At 34.1% G+C, this 20,687-nt stretch overlaps 1 protein-coding gene across 1 annotated transcript in view; it reads left to right on the forward strand.

Moving 5' to 3' along the window:
• Nucleotides 1–20,687, forward strand: part of DYNC2H1 (dynein cytoplasmic 2 heavy chain 1) — a 370,089-nt gene that overhangs the window by 142,019 nt on the left and 207,383 nt on the right. The window contains 9 exon segments of the mRNA XM_020996144.2: nucleotides 520–687; nucleotides 2,929–3,059; nucleotides 4,572–4,820; nucleotides 5,745–5,853; nucleotides 9,410–9,523; nucleotides 9,973–10,115; nucleotides 14,727–14,811; nucleotides 16,467–16,621; nucleotides 18,827–18,964. Of these exon segments, the coding sequence (XP_020851803.1) occupies nucleotides 520–687; nucleotides 2,929–3,059; nucleotides 4,572–4,820; nucleotides 5,745–5,853; nucleotides 9,410–9,523; nucleotides 9,973–10,115; nucleotides 14,727–14,811; nucleotides 16,467–16,621; nucleotides 18,827–18,964 (1,292 nt within the window).

The raw sequence follows: 20,687 nt of genomic DNA on the forward strand, positions 1-20,687 counted from the left end.
TTTAAGCACATTTAAATGATGATTTATAATATGGTAAAAAAAAACAGTTGTGCCAAATATAGTAGTTTTCCGTTTCTTTGAGTACATGTTGGTTTTGGGGAGGCATTCAGGAATATAATGAAAAATAGTTGTAGTGAAAATTGGAGGTAAAGAATATAGGAAACATTATTTGCTACTATCTTTGTAGAATAGTTTCTTAGTGTTTTTGATGACCTTAAAAAGGTCATATTTTTCTATTCTCCTGCCTTTAGTCCTGTTCTATACAAATGTAATCCTTGAAAGGTAGCTGACCCTATGGAAGTGATTAAGTGAGTAATAATGTTACAGGTAACATATGCTGAATAAATGTGCACACACTTTCATGGAAAATGAAAATAATGATTTTTTTCCCTTTTATTGTATCTTTCTGATGCTACATTTCTGGTATGTAGGCTTTATTTCTCTGATTATTTCTAACATTATTTTGAGATTCAAAGTGTTTATTAAAATGCAGCTGAAAAACTGTTTTGCACTTTTTAGTATCATCAAATCATCCACTAGATTATGTGCTGGAAATTGTGGTGTATGAAGGTCATCGTTTGTTTCGTGACAAAATTGTTGGTGCAAAGGAACTCCATTTATTCGATGGTATTTTAACATCTGTCTTCCAAGGAGATTGGGGTTCAGATATATTGGATAATATGGCAGGTGTGTATGCTAAAAATACATACTGTAGCATGTAGTTACTACCAAAAAAAATACATACTGTAGCATATAGTTACTACCAAAAATTTATCAATGAAGTTTGAGAGAGATCTTTTCCTTTTTTTGGTTTAATCAGCTCATATTTCTAATAAATTTCCTTCATTTTCTGAATACGGTAAAACTTCATGTAATTTTAATACAGAGAATTAAGATTGGTCAGCACTTAGTAAACAAGAAGAGTCATTCTTGCCTATAATTGTGCAAAAAAAAAAAGTGAAAGTTTTCTTTAAGGGGGAATCTAGGTGGTACAGTGGATAGTGCACTGGCCCTGGATCCAGGAGGACCTGAGTTCAAATGCAGCCTCAGACACATAACACTCACTATCTGTGTGACTCTGGGCAAGTCATTTAACCCCAATTGCCTCACAACAAAACAAAACAAAACAAAAACAAAAACAAAGTTATCTTTAGTAGCAATGTCCTAAAAATCCGAAGGATGGAATTATTTTACCATGAAAGTACTCTCACATGGTTGGCACTCGGTAAGTGCTTGTTGATTTCATTTGCATTGAAAGATAAGATCCTCTATCTTCTTTCTCTGCAAGAAATGTTTGTTAACTTGACATTAAGTAAAAGATGAGATTCCGTGATTATCTTTAGTTGTAATATCTGGATAGTATTTTTCTTCTATAACATTAAATCAGAAATATTGTTACTTGTTCTAATCTTGGCTTTATGCCAGTCTCTGGGCTTCAGCTAAAAACAAAAACCTAACTTAGGCTTTGTAACTAACAGGACTATGTGGTAGGGTTTGTCTAGGTTTAATCCAAGATTTGGAGTTGAGGGGGTGAAGTCTAGCTAGGCTTTGGGACTTTCTATACCAGTTTGGAATAATCCAGTTGGAATTTATGATTGAGAAAGTTAGAGCTGTGAAAGACTTGGTATTGTGTTAGCACTAGTTTGGAGCTTAATGACAATTTAAATGTTACTAGCTCCTTCCACCTTAGTAATGAAAGACTTTTTGGATCTTAAATGACTGGCATTTTTAATTCTGAGTTCAGTATTAAGGCTCTGTTTTGCTTAGGACAATGGGGTCTATTTAAGTATGCAATTAGAATCTGAAGAAATCGGAGTCCTGCAAGATAAGTGCTATGTGCTCTGGATAAGTAAACTCCCTAATATTTGGTATGTTTTGAGGTCCCCTGAGGGGTCCATGATTATAATGTTTATATCTTTGTTTTTTTAATATAGAGAATTCCTTATTTTTTTTTTTTGGTTACTATTTCATAAACAATATATATGTTGAATGTGGCTTTTGTTTTCCTTCCAATAACAAGGTTCACTAATGAGGCAAATCGAAGTTTATGTTTTCTCCAAGTTCTATTGCTATGGCTTCCATTTTTTTGTTTTAGTGGTACTTTACTGAACCCCAGTGTTTTCATACCTTTCTTGTGAGTAGGTTATAATTAATTGGAAACTTTGAATTTATCTTAGCTTGCTTCACACTAGTTTCCCACTTTTGGCATGGAAATAAAATTCAAGATTGTTCATCCTCTGAAAATGGTTTCTGATATGGTATGAAATGACCTTTAATTTGATGGCCATTAATGGTTATAATAAACAGTGTCTTTCAAAATTATTTCAGGAGTACTTTTCTTTAGTTTTAACGATTCATATAGCCAGAGCTTGAGTATGGAACTTAAGAACTTATCAGAGGATATCTGTTTTCTTCCTACCTGTTGAGCATTTTGGTATACACAGACTTTTAAAATACCATTGATTTGTATTATTTAGAAAATTTAAATCAAATCTATTGCTTGAATTTTAGTCTTGACATTTTTGGGATTAGTTTAGAATACTTATTAACTTGTTTTTTAAATAGTGTAGTAGCTGGGTGGTGCAGTGGATAGAATACTGGGTCTGAAGGCAGGAAGACTCATTTTCCTAAGCTCAAATCTGGCCTCATACACTTACTACCTGTGTGACCCTGGGCAAATCACTTAACCTTGTTTGCCTCAGTTTCCTGATCTGTAAAATGAGTTGGAGAAGGAAATGGCAAACCGCTCCAGTATCTTTGCCAAGAAAACCCCAAATGGAGTTATGAAGACTTGGACATGACTGAAATCTACTGAAATTATGTTATTAGTAGTCCATAATGAAGGGAAAATATGACACCACTGAGATCACAATAGCCAGTGATTTTAGCTGTATTTTCATATTGCTTTGGACATGTGTATTTGTATAGATAGCTTTTATGTAACCTGGGGAGCGCGACATGATGCAGGAGTGAGGACAGCACCAGGACAGCCATTACCTCCCCATGGAAAACCACTTGGAAAATTGAATTCTACAGATCTCAGAGATGTTATTAAAAAGGTATGGCAAGAATAGTTAATTTGATTTGTGATTTGGTCATCATCAACAGCATTTAAAAATAATTATTGAGCACCCATTCAGTTATATGAGGTGCTTAAGGATAAAAGTACAAATAAACACAACCCATAACTTTTCACAGTTTATACTTTGGAGAAGGAGAAACCAACTAGATTCAAGTAGAGTGAACCAAAAAAAGCATTTATTTGTATAGCTATAAAAATATCATTTCATTGAAGAGGAATGTTGAATGAGATGTGGGAGTAGTTCCTGCAGTTCTTTTTTCCCATTTTAATTTAGTTTTAAAGGAGAAGGTGAGTGATGGTAAAACAAATGGCAAACCTTTGGTTATCAGTAGGGGTCAGCTTAAAAAAAAAAAAGAACTGGAATCTATGTTGGTAAGAACTATGGAAATTACAAGCTCTGTGGGTGATAGAATAATTCAGTAAGGCTAACCCTCTTCTGTATCTTCTGATTTGTTTTTTTCTCTCCATGTTCTTCGTTCTTTGTACCCTTAACCTAGGGCAAGTATATGGTTTAGGGAAGCAACAAAGTACAGTGGGGAAAGCACTGGCCTTGGGGTCAGAGATCCTGGGTTCTATTCCCAATTCTTACATTTGTGACCTTGGGCAAGTTACATACCCTTCCTTTGTCTCGGTTTGCATATTTATAAAATGTGGGGGTTGGAAAAATAGTCCAAGGTCACTTACAGTGATAACCATGAACCTATGATTTCCCATTCAACTTCAGTCTGGTTCTAAGAACCCTGCTATCCTGCTCAAGAGATAGGATATTGGAATTTTGGAAACACTGGCATAGACAGTGCACATAGGATTTTCAAGCCATTTAGGTGGTTTTCTAGGATGTGTTATTTCACTAATTATACATGTACATAATTTAGATTTCTAAAAACTAATGGTAATTTGAGAGGATTTAATGCTTTCCATTCTTCAAGATTCAGCCCAAATGCCACATCTGTGAGGAAGGCTATCCTGATTTAACTACGTTGATCTCTCTTTCTCCTCAATATTTTCATAGTACTTCATGTGTACTTCTTTCATGTACTCACATTATAGTTTATATTATGGTTACTCAGGTAAACATCTTTTCTCCCATTATCCTATATTAAGATTGTAAATGGCTTGAGGGTAGGGAATATATCCTTAGACCTTGATGCCTTTGTCACTTCCTGGCACAACACATAATTGGTATGAAATGTGGTTTTTTTTTTTCGGGGGGTGGTGGTTTATTTTTAACTGAGTAACTTCTGTTACCTGGTACTGTTTTTAGTAGTTGTTCAGATAGTGCTCCATATCATTAGATGTTTAAGGAGGAATTCGGAATTTTATTCTAGGGCACGTTTCTGTGATAAGCGTATAAAACAGTAGTACCTGACAAAAAATAAGCTTGGGAGATGACAAAGTATCACTCTTTATTTCTGCTGGTTGCAAAAAATTAGAAATTGGTTTGTACTTGGACATAATTATATAAATATTGTCTTATGATTCTTCAAAGGGCATTATTCATTATGGACGAGACAACCAGGATTTAGACATTTTGCTTTTCCAAGAAGTTCTGGAGTATATGTCTAGGATAGACAGAGTGCTGAGTTTTCCTGGAGGATCACTTCTCTTAGCTGGGCGCAGTGGTGTGGGGCGTCGGACTATCACTTCATTAGTCAGCCACATGCATGGAGCTGTGCTGATTTCTCCCAAAATTTCTCGAGGGTATGAGCTGAAGCAATTTAAGAACGATCTCAAACATGTGAGTAACTTCTTATCTGTTGCTGTTTAATTTTATTTTTAATAGTTAATGAATTTATATGATTTGACCTCTTAGAATATGTAAAATGCTTTTTGCAGAACCTTTAAAAGTCTCTTACAAAGATAATTTTTATTTTAATTTTTACATTTCATTTTCTTATGAGTTTAAAATTGTGGTGTTTGAAACATGAAAAATACCCCATCTTTCCTTTGCTTTGTAAAATTGAAATGCAGAGAAATGATGGGCTATCAAGTAGGCATATGAGGGTGGATGTGTTAGTACAGTTTGGAAGGGTGAGCAGGCTAAAGCTATAGGCACTGCTTTAATATCTCGAGCATAATATGACTTGTTTTCCACATTCATGAAATTTAGCCATAGACTGGATTTGTCATTGAGTTAGTGCTGCCAGTGTCTGGTTTTTAATTTTATTAAAGTATAAAAATCAAAAAATCAAAATAACATAAATATGTGAATCAATCTGCTTATAATTCTTAAGTATAATATGAGTTGATGGGGAACTTGGCATAATGGACAGAGAGCTGGCGTTTGAGTTAGGAGGATCTGGGTTCTAATCCCACCGCTGACATATTGATTGGGTGACCTAGACTGATCATTTAACCTCTCTGTGTCCAGGGTAACTCCCTAAGAATATATGTTTGTGGAGCAACTGAGGATTGTCATTGGTAGGAGTATTCTTACTGGGAGCTCTCTATGCTTATGAAATCACAGATCTAAACTGAAACAAATCAAATTTTGAAGTATGTTTCAGCATGTTTAACTTTTAAGAATTTTAAATTCCTGTATGTCTATTATTTAAAGCCCAGAATATGCCACAGCTCCTAGTACGGTGCTTGGCAGATACTGAGTGCTTAATTAATATTGATTGATTGATTGATTACTAAAAATGTATCTCTTTATTGGCAGGTACTGCATCTTGCAGGCATTGAAGCTCAGCAAGTAGTTTTACTTCTTGAGGACTACCAGTTTGTTCATCCTACATTCTTAGAGATGATCAACAGTCTTTTATCTTCAGGTGGGTAGGGAATGTTTATTGTTCATGAATGCATAATTTCACAAGTGAAAATGCATTGTGTGAAGTGTTCTGGATGTAATTCTTTTTTCTTTTCTTTCTTTTTTCCCCCGTCGTCCTCTAGATGTAATTCTTAAATCCCTTTGAGTATAATTTTCATTAAGTCAGTGTAGTTAAGTATAGTTGAGACATAAAATTTGGGGAAATATATTTAATAAAAACATTGATTTGTATATTAAATATATTTCTATATTTTGAGAAATGTCAGGACCAAGAAGAATAAAATCATGTTGGTGATTTTCAACGACTTTTATTAATTACTGAACTTTATCTTTTAGGAAACATGTCACTGGATCTGTACCTACTATGTAGAAAGCATTATAGCGAATGCTGTGGGAAGTACACAGAAAAGAAGCATTTTTACTTATGAAATAACAAACAAAATGGGTTGCAAGTACCTTTATGTGTTGTAAATGTTTAATACATGTTAAATTAAATAATGAAGACAGCATGGTGTAGGGGAAAGAGAGCAAGGTTTTGAGTTTAACCTCTGCCATTAATAGTTTGCATGGCCTTGGAACAAATTACTTGATCTCTCTAGACCTCAGTTTCCTCATCTTCAGAAGTTCCCTTCCAGCTCTGATGTGCTGTGATACTTAAGGGAGTCACATGCCAGAAATTTGTTTTTCTGTTTTTGAGATTTGTTCTGGCCTTCTTAGAAATGGAAGAAAAGCGGAATGAGATTTAGAGAACATAGTGATATAAGCTTTAAGCCACAGTGTAAGCGTATTAAACTCTTTATTATGATAAAAAAAAAAAAAGAAATACAGCATGGCATAGTGTGGTCTGAAGATGCCAGCCTCAGGATCAGGAAGACCTAGGTTCCTGACCTTCCTTTGACCTGTCCTAGAGGTGTGGCCCTCAGAAAATAACCTAACCTCCCAGTGTTCCTAGGGACTTCTCTATAACTTTAAAGCTTAGAACAGAAAAGAGCCACCGGTCTATATTGATATGGGTAGTTTAACTTTACCAATCAACTCAGTTTGTCCAAAAATTTTCAACGTATAATTTGCATTTACCATAATAGAACCTCAACTATCTAGAATTCAGACCTCAGAACCCAAGGTTTCCAGATTATCTGACTCTCTCTCCTCATCTCAGAAGACCTTTTTTGGCCCATCGAAGCAGCCTCTCAATATCCAACAACAGATATATACCTAGAATACAATTATTGTAGGTATAGTCTGTACATGGCACAACTTTTTGTACGAAGGCTGAGCTATTTTGAAGAAGAAATGGTATATAGAAGAGATAAGAAGGAACAGAGAATTGAGAGGAGTTATTTGAAGTGATATCACTAACAGGGGTGCTGCTCTGACTGAGGGAGAAGAGATCACCAACACAAAGATGGGAAGCAAACTCATCGCTGCTGTAGCTATTGGAGTAATAGCATTCTCTATTGTGTGTGTGTGTGTGTGTGTTGTGTGTGTGTGTTGTGTGTGTGTGCGCTACACCTTTCCAGTCTGCAATCAGTGCCCCAAACAGTAGAATTCAGTACTCTTGGGCAGTATTCACTCGTTATCACAACATATTTCCCAAACATATTTGCCATAATGAAACTGACTTATGAAGAAAAGGTCAGATTATACTCAATATATTTCACTTAAGAAGGCAGGAAATTACTGAAGATGTGTTAGAAAAAATTAAATAATAATGGCTGGTATTTATAGAGAGCTTTAAAATTTGCAAAGGGGTTTACAGATATGGCAAACTACTGTTGTGATATAAGAAATGATGAAAGGAATGGTTTTGGAGAAACCTGGGAAGATTTGTATGAACTGATACAGAGTTAGGTAAGCTGAACTAGGAGGACAGTTTATATAGGAATAATATATTTTAAAGACACAACTTTGAAAGATTTAGGAATTCTGATCAATTAAGTAGCCAACCGCTATTGCAGAAGATTTATGAGGGAACATGCCTTCTACCTCTTGATATAGAAGTGACACTCGTAGTACAGATTGATATCCATAGATCTCTATCTCAATCTCTGTATGTGATCTATATGTACATATACATATGCATACATATCCGTGTTGTGTATGTGTGACATTGGACATGGCCAATGAGGGATTTTATTTTGCTTAAGTATATATGATTACAACAGAAATTTTGTTTTTTTGAAGAGGAGGGGAGCGATGATAGATTTTTGTTGATTGAAAAAAATCATTTAAAAAATAGTAATAATAGTCCCAGATTGAGTTCCTTTTTATTCAAGTCAAGTCAATTTTTATTAACATATCCTGAATTGATTGAAGATTCCAAAAATCTATTCATATCCATTCTTAATGACCCAAACAAAAACCTAAAAGCATATATTTTGAGTAATCAGTGTTGTTTTCAGTACCAAAATGAATGCTAAGTGAATAAATGCTAGCACTAAGTGCTAGAGGAGTTCTGAGGAAGGAGACACCATTTTGAGATAGGTGATAGAAGCCAAGGTTTGATTGGTGGAAGGGCATGCTAGGTAATGGAAGCAGTGTAAGTAATGGCGTGCTAGCAAATGATTCATGTAAGAAAATCACAAACTGTAAAGTTTAAAAAATAGATTGGGGCCTTGAATGCCTTGCTATTTTACCTTGGAGAGAATGGGGAACCATTGAAAGTTTTTGAATTGTTGTTGTTTTAAACTGGATGAAAGCCAATATTTTAGGTAAATTAATCTGGCATTAAAACTCTACTAAAATACTTCTACTGAAGTCTTACTTTGATGCCTCATTGTGGCATGTAAATAATTCTTTTTTCCCCCTTAAAGGCTTTGTGGTTAGAGTACAAAATTTGGTATGATTTGATCATTGGATGACATTAAAGAAGAGGCATCTACTTTACCACTGTATCCCAAGGACCATTGGACATTTTCATCTAATGATGCTGAAACCTTATATGTTTTCTCCCCTATTCACATGTGAGCTCCTTGAGAGCAGTTACTATCTTTTATGTTTATATATCCAGCATTTAACACAATGTCCTGTGCCTAGTAAGTGCTTGACAAATGCTTCTTCATTCATTCATTTTATTCATCCCCTGCCAATCTAGAAAGACTTGAAGTATGAATCATATTTATTTATTATACATCTATTGCCTGAGTACCTAAGCAAATTCAGAGGCTCATTGTGAGGAAGTCTGCAGAATATAAATTTTTTCAGTCATGGTAGTCTATGAAGACAAAATGTCAAAGAAGAAAGGAGTTGTGATCTGCATTGGGTTAGGAATGCTCACATTTTCAAAATCATCTCATTCTGAAGTCTTAAATAATCTGGAAATAGTTTCGTGATATAATAGAGTGGTGAGAGATTGGAGGCAAAGAAATAATTTAGAAAGCTACTGTAATAGTTCAGATGTGAGATGATAAAGATCTGAACCATGGTAGTAATGGTAATGAGGAGGTAGGGTTATCACTAATAACTTTCAGAATTCAGTGTTGGAAAAAAAAACCACTCTATGGATTAAATAATGCACTTAAGTTTAATTAAAATGCTCTGTATCATTCTTTTTGTAGGTGAAGTTCCTGGACTATATTCTCTTGAAGAGTTAGAACCCTTACTGTCTCCTTTAAAAGATCAGGCTTCACAGGATGGCTTTACTGGACCAGTCTTCAATTACTTTACCTACAGTAAGGAAAATGGATTAATAGTTCATTGAATAGTAAAAATATAAATTGTATAAAATAAGTAAATTTTAATTAAGCATTGTTTTGTTCACTAGCTTTCGTAAGTATCAAAGTTTATATACATTTAATTATTTATACATTTTTTTCCTCTTTTAGACATTTTACAAACATGTAAAATGTCGGGAAATATGCTAGATAGAGTGTACAGTTAAATAAGAACAAAATAAATGTAATGTCCATTGAACCTTGACCTCCCCATTCACTTTCATGTAATAAATAAAATACCTCGTTTGAAAATTATTTGAATGCTTAGGTTGTAATGGATTTTTCTGAAACCTTTGGTTATTGTTGTGTAGTTTACAAAAGGTTCCTAAACAATAATTTCAATTTATCCAAAAAGTTTAGATACCTGTTTACCCTAAAATTTTTCTATCATTTTTTAAATTCTTTAGAGATCCAGCAGAATTTGCATATAGTCTTGATAATGGATTCTGCCAGCTTAAATTTTACAATAAACTGTGAGAGTAATCCTGCTTTACATAAGAAATGCCAGGTATTGTGGATGGAGAGTTGGTCAGATAACAGTATGAAAAAGGTAAGTTTGCCATCTAATAAAATTGTGAAAAGTAAATGAGTACGTTCTTTGTACAAAATAATATTCTTTAAGTAAATGAGTACATTTTTTGTACAAAATAATATTCTCTAACAGTTTTGATAATGTTGATTTAGTTCTTGTTATAATAATTTAACCATAACACAGATAACATATAGATATTCATATGGATAACAATTTTCCATCTTCTCTCTTTGAATAACAAGAAGAATGTCTATAAAGACGTATCTTGCTTGTATATATATCTTAAGTGTTTGTCACAGTACCTGGCAACTAGTAAGTGCTTAATAAGTTCTTTATCTATTTGTGATGGCTACAGATAATGATAAACATGTCATAAAAATATAATAGAAAAATTAGAAGAAACCATGTCAAAATAATCATTTAATCTTTAGATTCTTTTAAAAATCAATCAAACAACAAATAGGAAATGCCTACTACGTGCCAGGAGGTATAGTAGACACTGGAGATAACTATACAATGAGTAAAATAATACATACTCACAAGGAGTGAATGTCACAAGAATGTCACAAGACATTCTAAGGGGGAGATAACAAGGAAATGTATCCATGCATACAGAATGAATAGAGAGAGAATAAATAGGAATAAATACAACATAGCTAAACACACAGTAGTTTGAGAATAAGGGAACTAGATGCTGGGGGATCAGGAAAAGCTTCTATGGGCTGCTTGAACTATATTTTGAAGAAATAGGGGGTTTCTCTGAGACAGATGTGAGGAGGGAGTGCATTCCAGTGATGGGGGACAGACAGTGCAAAGGCATGAACATGGGAGATAGGGTGTTTTGTGCAAGGAACAGAGAGAAGGGCCAGTTTGGCTGGGTTGCAAAGTGAGGGAGGGGGAATATTGTCAAATGAAGCTAAAAGATAGAGTGGAGCCAGGTTGTAAAAACTAAAAGGAAGAGTTTACATCTTATCCAGGAAGCCACTGGAGTTAACTTAGTAGTAGGTGACATGTAGTCTTATCTGTGCTTAAGAAAAATTATTTTGGCAGCAGTGTGTAGGATAGACTGGAGTGTGGATAGACTTTTGGAGTACAGAGACCAATTAGGAAGCCATTGAATAATTGATGAGAATCAATGAGAGTCTGAAGTAAAGTGGGAATAGAGAAAAGTGATCGGATAAAAATAATGTTAGGAAGATAGAAACAGCAAGATTTGGCAACCAATGGGGTATGAGCAGAGAAGAGGATAGGATAATTTAAGGTTAGGAAGCTGAGAGATTGGAAGTCTTAATTACTAAATCTGATGATCTTTTCTTAGATCTCATCCTTTATCCACCTAACTACTGCATTTGGCATTGCTGACCTCTTTTAGTCAAGAAAATGAAATTCCCTATTTGATAGAAATGTCTCTAGGGACAGCATTTTGAAGTGTCTAATGGGCAGTTTGTAATGGGAGACTGAAGTTGTTAGGAGAGACTGGGGTTTGATATAGAAAATGTCCCAAAGATCTTTGTCCCGAAGATTTTAAAACTGCAGTAGGACTTTTGGGACATCTTGTCTTTCTATCTGTACATCATTGGCAGAGAAAAGATGACTGAGCCCTTAGGAGCTGATGAAATCATCAGGAGAGAGAGTGTAGGTAGAAGATAAGAGGGTATAGGACAGAGCCTTAGGAAATACCCATAGTTAAGGGGCATGATATGAGTGATGAACTTGTACAGGAGACTTGGAATGCCAAACAGGCCAGCTAGACTGGTCTTCCTGCTATTCTGCACACATTTCTTGAGGCATCTGGTGTTATAGTGCAGTCTACTTGCTCAAGGAATTCAAATTAGCCCCTGACACTTAGTAGCTGTGTGACCTTGAGCGAGTCACTTAATCTCTGTTAGCCTCAGTTTCCTCATCTATAAAATTGGAATGATTATAGCACCTACCTCAGAGAGTGTTGTTCTGAGAATTAAATGAGATGTCTGTAAAGCGTTTTAGCACAGTGCCTGGTACATATTTAAAAATATGTATATATACATGTGTGTGTGTATATATATATATATATATATAATATATATATATATGTCTGTCTATCTATCTATCTATCTATCTATCTATCTATCTATCTATCTATCTATCGATCTATCTAAGTGTTGTTGTTGTTGTTATTGTTGTTGTTGCTGTTATTTCCCAAATACGTAGATGGGAGGAGAGCCAGAATGGGGCAGTATCATGTACACCCTAGAAATCCATGAAAAAGTATGCAGGAGGAGGAAGAGGAGGAGGTCAAAAGTGCCAAATGTAGTATTATATTGAGAAGGATGAGAACTGAGAGACCACCAGATTTTGAAATTAAGAATCATTGGTGACTTTGGTGAGAGCAGTTTCAGTCGAATGATAAAACTGGAAACCAGATTGCCAAGGGTTAAGGAGAAAAGGAGAGGAAGCATGAACAGCAAATCTAAATAGTTTTCAGTTTGGCTGAAAAAGAGAAGGATGATGTAAGGTACTTATTTTGAGACGTTGGTAGGATTTAGTGAAGGGTTTTCAAGATGTGGGCATACTTGCAAGAACCTAGTAAATAGGGAGATGTTGAAGATTAGAGGCATGATGGAGTTGACAGTTTGCTAGAGTAAATGAGAAGGCAGGAGAAGGGCCATCTCGTCAGAAACTGAGGAAAAGGAGTAGAGTGGGGGATGATGTTGAAGGGTTTTGAGATAAAGAATGCAGAGGAAGGAATAGGGAGCTCAAGACTAATGGCCTCAGTTTTCTCAGTAAAGTAAGAGGTGTGGTTCTCAGCTGAGACAGAGGAATTAGGAAGAGGTGTGGAAAGCCTGAAGAGAGAAAATCATGCTTAGAAAATCTTTTAAAAGTGTGCTATGACAGATTGGGGCCGGTTTCAGAAGTATGATAATGTCTGAATGTAGGAGGAAGGAGGGATAATCGTTTCCTAGTTAACAATTTTCCTTAGAGACCCTTTTTATCATATAAGATAAATCCTGAAGAATGTTTTCCACAGAATTTAAAGGAACACGATGTGGTGCATGATTCCAAAATGCCACACTGAAACTTTAGTTAACTATTTACACTGATTTTGCTTTAAGAGTGTACCTAGAGATTTATAGTTAGTCAGTAGGAACCACCAGATTATTAAGAAAAGCTTACTACATTGTTTTATTTCACTCAAAAACTAGCATAGCTGTTTTAAAAACATATTAAATTACTATGAAATAGCATTAATTAAGTCAAATTTCTCTGTTGTTATTTAAGGTGAAATAAGTTGAAAGTATCTGATCAAAGATTATTTGAAGTTTGTATAGCTTGCCAAATTATTGATCACCAGAGCAAATCACTATTATTCTTACCTATAATAAACAAGTTTTTTGGTATCTTCTAAGGTAGAACATAAATCTCAGTCTCTTAAATTTTCTTGAAAAATGTAACTTTTAATGGACCTGAAGTACTAGTGTCATTGCTTAAAAATAAAAATATATTATATACATTAATATGTAATAATCTCTTCTCAAATACACCTCCCCCAATCACCTAATTATTTTACAATTAGAAATTTAAAGAAAATATTGCACCCAGTTACTTTTATATTATAATTATTTTTAATTGAAAGTTAAGAAATTCTGCTGTGTTCTTTCTTTTGTATTCTGTCTCTGCATGTTATCAAGGGATTTCATTGGCTGAATGCTGTGTGAAACACTCCAATATTATTATTGTATCATTTTTAAGACTTATATGCAACAAATAATTTTTCACTGATAATTTTCTAATTAAGCCTAAATCACTTCCTAATTCCTTGGTTTTTTATTTTTGCAGACTAATCATTTTCATACTGTATGTTACAGTGTATTGTGGTGAATAGAGAACCAGCCTTGAAACCATGAAGACCTAAACTCAAATCCTCCCTTTGACACTTTTTGGTTGTGTGACCTTGGACAAGTCACTTCATTTTTCAGAGTTCTAGGCAACTCTCTAAGATTATAAGTTTCGTAGAGATGTCAAATTTCACTGGAGAAAGGGGTTTCCTCACCTGAGAGTTCCCTATATCAGTGAAATCACAGATCTGGTCCCTGTACTTATATTGGAATTGGTTCCTAGTTACCATTTCTTCATATAGTAGTTGTCACGTATCTTGCCAAGGAAATTTTTCCTTTTAAAAATTGATGGGACCAGGTGTTCTGCTAGGCTGATGCTAGTAGATCATTTAAGTTCTGGATAAGTTGGTGGATCACATAAGTTCTGGTGAATAAATCAAGTTTTTAGCAACAAGGCTAAAAGGCATTGGATTGGGTGTTTTAGCTAAGTTCATTATCAGCACTGTGAACGCTGTTTAAAGTGGGGCAAATCGTCCCAGGTCAGAGATGGAGCAGGTAAAAGCTTCTGTGCTGATCATGGTCCCAGCCACTATACTTCCACCTTCTAGCTTAGATATGATAGGGAGACACAGCCTTTAAAAAAAAAGAAAGAAAAGAAAAATGTATTCAGTTTGTTCCTGTTAATCTGTGAGTTGTGGAAGAAAACTGTAATTATCGATACCATGATATTTATGAAGGTCTTGATTTTATTTTAGCTTTGTCTAAATATTATTCATATTGATTTTGAATTTTCAAAAATCATTTTTCATTTTAGATACCTGAAATGTTATTCAGTGAAATATCCAGTGAAGAAAAGTCTAATAAAAAAAAAAGAAGAGAAGAAAAGAAAAAACCCACTGGTAACATTTCAGAGAAAGTTGTTATAACTCTGATTTGTAGACTAAATAAGTGAAAAATTAAAACAAAATAAGTAATCTCAAACTTAATAGTGTATCTTATATAAATCAAAGTTGCTTCTTCCACTACATTTTAAAAACACTCATTTAAAAACTTAATAATTTTAGTTGTACGTAAAACATAGAAGCAAAAAAGGCTTCCAAATTAGTTTAATGTTAGTGGTCTCTACAATATTTTCTTATTCTTGGTGTATTCTGTTGTACAGTTTAGCTTATACTCAGGTCTCATAGAAAAACTTGGCTACTTTTTACAGAATAGCCCTTTGACCATCCTGCTTTCTTGAGGAATACTGGGAAAGGGAATCTAGGTATTCTCCCTGAGGAGGATTTCAAAGTCAGTTATTACTTTCTTTAATCAAAGAGAATTGACGACTTTTTCCCATGTGTCTTTTAAATCCTCACCTTTTCCTGTGTTGAGCAATTAGTCAAAATCATTTATTAGCATTTCCCACATTGCAGGCATCATGCCTGTGTCTTCTCCATGGGTATAAATGAAAATGAAGCAGTGCCTGATCTCAAGGAGCTTACATTTTATCGGGAGAGATACCATACACATAAGTAGATACAAAATATACTTAAGGTGATTTTGGAAGGTAAGTGCTGGCAGCTGGAGAAATCATGGAAGGTTTCATGGAGGATGTGGTGTCTGTCTGTCTCTCTTTCTATCTGTTGAACCCATTATATGTTTATATAAGTTAACAGTCTGAGAATCTGGCTCCCAGTAAATAAATAATTATAAATTCATTTATTTAATGCTTAACAAATCATGTGGGTATTAAGTGTTTTCTTAACAATGCTCTTCTCTATTGAAAAATTATGCCATGTACTTTAAAGTAAAGAACAAAATCATGTATGTACAGTATTGAACATTTTGAACTAATTTATTTTTAATTAATGCTGTTAGTAGAAAGACATGGGTGTTTTAATCAGGAAATTTAAGTTCAAGTCAAAGGTTTGCTGCTTACTACTGGAGAGATCTTGAGCAAATCACTTCCTTATTTTTTTAAAATCTATAAAATTAGGGGTTTGAACTGAATGTTTTTTTCTTCTCTGCCAGACTTAGGTCATATAATCTTATGATCCTACATTAGGAACTGAGAAAGATTTTTTAAGTGTTTTTTCTTTTGGTTCATGATGGTGCATTACATAGTATTCTTACCCAAAGGGATTTTTGGGAAGAAAGCACTTTGTAAACTACAAAGTGTTATATAAACATGAGCCATTATTATTTATTAATACAGTGTAGAACCAATCTAAAATGCAAACATCATAATTGCATTATTGCATTCAAAATGTCTCTTGATTTGTATGTGTTCATTGATAAAAGTTATGTAGTGAGCATAAGAAAGATGTAACAAGCAAGATGTAACAAGCTTATGGGAAAGAGAATATATGTACAGATTCATTTAGTGTATTTTCCTCTTTGGAAAAGAGGAAATTCTTGGTTTTAGCCTTAAAATAGAAACATTCATTATAACAGCCAATGTGCAATTCTTGGCAAATATGTTTTGATGGTATGGTAAGCCAACTGAAAATGCAATGGTTGTGTGCTGGTATGATGTTGATTAAAAAAAAATTATTTCTTTTTTTAACTTTAGGGGATCATGATTTTCTAAAATCTTTTTTGGCTATTCATGAGACTTGTAAAGCATATGGAGCTACACCAAGCCGATATATGACCTTTTTACGTGTATACTCTGCCATCAATAGTAGCAAGAAAACTGAGTTGTTAAAAAGACAAAGTCATTTGCAGGTGAAGAATTAGTAACTTCTTATTGCACTTATTTTGGACACAAGAACTTTGAATATTTGTATTTATAGATAAAATAGAAGGATTAAGTAAACTGCTTTGACAGTTGAGTCTTTCTTTACTGTATTCACAGTAGATATAATATTGCATGGAATAAATTATTTTTGGGTAAGTGGTGTGCTGAATTACAAATATATATATATATATTTATATGTATATATGTGTGTGTATGTGTGTGTATGTGGATTTTATATATATATATATATACATATATATATATAAATATATGTATGTGTGTGTGTATGTGTATACCATTTATACTTTTCTCAATGAAAGAGCATTTACTCTATTTGGCCACTGTGTGGTGATCTTGGACTTCATTGATGCATATTTCTGAGGAACTCAAATGCCTACTTCTTGAGTAATTATCAACTAGTTATTAACAAACAATGTTATGGGTGATATTTACCAATAAACCTTTTATTTACAAACATTTAAATAATTTGGTAGTTTATCCACAATCATTTGATACTCTTCTGGGAAATCTTTTCAAGAAAACAAACTTGTATGCCTTTAGACACCTTTCTTTGCTTAGATTGTTCTTATTTCTCAAATTGTTGTAGACGCAAACGGAACTGATATCTAGTGTCCTTTGAAGCAGCTTAGGAATTTATTTCTTTTATACCCTTAGATAACATCTCTGTCTCCAAAGCTCTAGATATGCTTGCTTGTTAGGGAAACAAGCCAGAGTTTATTTCTAGGCTACTTAATACCTGATTTCCATACAAACTTAAGTCTCCTAGGTATAGAAGAGTTAATTTTATGATCTTAGCTCTCCAAGAGCTTACTTTCATTTTCTCCATCCATCAGTCCATCAACAAGCATTTATTAAACTCCTACCTTGTGATTTGCACAATTTCAAGACAAAAAATGAAGCAATTCCTGTCCACGAGGACCTTGGTCCTTTGTCTGAAAGTTTCTAAGTAAGTTCAAACCCTGTAGATCTTTTCTGCCTGATCACTGATGAAATCAATCTCATGCAATAGAAATATAGAAATGATTAGTTTTCCTTTAGTGTTGGGGATTGTGATCTGTTGCATCAACTAAAGGGCTTCTGTAGGAGAATTAGGTAGCCTAGTAAATCCTGAATGAAAGTCCTTCATTTTGTAAATTTTAGAGAAGTCCACATGGTATAACTGGAGACATCAAAGGGAACCTGGAGGATAAAGTAAGAACAGACAACAAGAGAGGGATGCTGGAGCAGCAGCTGCAACCTCTCAACTATGGCAGCCCAACAGTTCTCTTCACTTCAGTGGGATTGAGCCCTCCAAGAGGGGCGTCAATGAATTTCAAGCATAGCAGGCTTAGTGCTGTGGCAGGAGGGGATTCTTTATGATCTTTGTGGTCATGTGCAAATCTGCTTTTGTGACTTGGAGCATTGTTACTTCAGACTCTCCTGGATCCATCTTTACTATATACTTCTGGTAACACTATTAAGGAAGTTCAGACATCAGGGCAGATTCTTTTATTTTATAGGGAGGTTAGGAGTCCTGCTTAGGTGGATCTGAATGTCCTCCTCTTTTTCTTGCCCTCCCTTTTTTCCCCCTTCCTCCTTCCAAGGTTATAAGCAGGGAAGCACTGATAAGAAACCAATCATTTCTAGCTTGGAATGGAAGATTCCAGATATTCAAACTTCCAGAGAAATGGCAGGACAGAAAGGAGGAATAACAAGTTGGGAGAATGGTGTGGGAATAGGGCATAGGTAGGTTTATTGGCTGTAGAAAGAGTAGGTTCCCCAGGGCGGAGGTTTTTCCTGGCTGACATTTTCCATTTTCTTCTCCCTCCTATTCTTAGATTCAGTCAATGTTGATTATCATAGATTGGTGTAGATACTTCTCCCATTCTTCAGGAAATCCTGACCTATTAACTCCATTTTTGAAAAGGGATTTTTATTTAATATCTGGTTCTTTTAAAAACTGTTTGCATTCTTTCTGAAAATTTGTTTGTATACTTTTGAAAACATTAATTACCATAGTTTTATTAATGATTACAAGTAGAAATGGAGTACAGATTTTCTTCAGAACAAGAGCTAATGCTGTATGAACATAGCTTTTAAAATTGAACCTATTAGTTGAGCTTTATTTGTGTTTTGGTAAAATTCCTTTGTTTCTTGGTATTCCCAATCAATATTTAGTTTTATTTTTATAGGCTGGTGTGTCTAAACTCAATGAAGCCAAAGCTCTTGTGGATGAACTGAATAGGAAAGCTGGAGAGCAAAGCATATTACTTAAAACAAAGCAAGATGAGGCAGATGCTGCCCTCCAAGAGATCACAGTGTCAATGCAGGTAATACCTAGAGTGAATACAAAAGTTCGAAGAAAGGACATTCAGTATGTGATTTTTAATGAATCATTCGTTATAAGAATATTGTTTGAGTCAAAACTTTGGGCCTTAAAAAACATCAAAACTTTTGGGGCCCTCTACTGGAGAATTCCTTCTAAGCTAACATTGAGTCCTTAATAACTTCTCTTTGCGTACACTCACACAACCAGTTCTGAATCTAGCTAATTATCTGTTTCATATCTTTCCATCTTTTCTCCAAGAATATCATGAGAAGAAACTTTATTAATTGTTTTGCTAAAATAGTTTACTATATTAAAAGCATTCTCCTGACCTATCAGGTCAAAAAAGAGAAATAAGATTAGTCTGGTATGGTCTATACTTAACGAATGAGTAAATAAATAAATGCATGCATGCATGAAATGAGTGAATAAAGGAAAACATTTATTAAATATTACTCTGTGCTAAGTACTAGGCTAGACCAACCCATTCTGATTCTTTGTGGTGACCATTTCTTATTGTACTTTGTAGTTTACGTACCCTGATGAGTTTTATACAGTTAATAAATAACATTTATTAAGCACTGATTGCATTCTAGACACTGTTAGGTATTCTGGGTATAAAAAAAATACAGATGGAAGAGTGATCAAGGAGCTTATATGTGGGGAGATAGACTATATACATATATATACATATATATATATATGTGGTGTGTGTATATGTATATGTATGTACACATATATACAAATATATGTTTATGTGTGTGTATAGATGTATATATCTAAATCCTTAAGTTAATCAGCAAGTAGTAATCTTTAAGTGCCTACTATGTGCCAGGCACTTTACAAGTGAAAAGAAAGAAATTGTATACGGGGAAAAGGAAGTAATGTATAATAAAGTTGGAAAGGTAGATTGGTTGTTTCACCAGGTTGTGGAGGTCTTTAAAATCTAAACATTATATTTGAGCCTAGAGGCACTAAAAAGCTGTTGGGTTTGATTGTGAAGAAGAGTGACATGGTCAGACTTTAGAAAAAAATCACTTGTTGTATTTCTTAATATTTAGTGCTATCCCTGCTTACCTGTAGTTTTTCTTTTGAATAAGATATACCCATCCAGATTCATCATTCTATCTAGTCAATCCCTTGTCAAACTAGAAATTCATTGAAATGTAGGTATAATATAGTATCATACAGGATACAAACATTTGTTATGGAAGTTTTTAGGAGACAGAAATTAATTTTAGTTGAGAAGATTGGAGTTTTCTTTATGAAGGAAAAGACATTTGAACTAGGCCTGTATAGATGGGTAGAATTTCAGTGGGCGTAAGGAAGTAAATTCTGGCTAGAGAAAACATCACATGTACAGAAGCCAGAAACTAGGGCATATTCACAGAAGAGTCTGAATGAAACACAAGCTTTGTAGGCTTGAATAGTGGGAAATTCTAGAAATGTAGGTGGGAGCCAGATTTTAGAAGGCTTTAAATGGCACACTACAGACTTTTCCAAGAATTAATTTTTAAAAATATTTTCATTGATTCTCTGATTTAAAAATACAAATTCTTTAGGTATGCTAGTATTTTATAGCCAGTGCTGGCCTCTTACATTTCTATTTCTTATTAATCTATAGAGATATAGAACATGCAATTAATCATTAGTCCCTCAATATATAATTGGTAAATGTATATTTGATTTGAAATTTTATTATTTATTTTTATTTGGAGTGACAGCAT

Source organism: Phascolarctos cinereus, unplaced genomic scaffold (assembly GCF_003287225.1).
Source record: "Phascolarctos cinereus isolate Bilbo 61053 unplaced genomic scaffold, phaCin_HiC Scaffold_726;HRSCAF=1367, whole genome shotgun sequence".
NCBI classification, from domain to species: Eukaryota; Metazoa; Chordata; class Mammalia; order Diprotodontia; family Phascolarctidae; genus Phascolarctos; species Phascolarctos cinereus.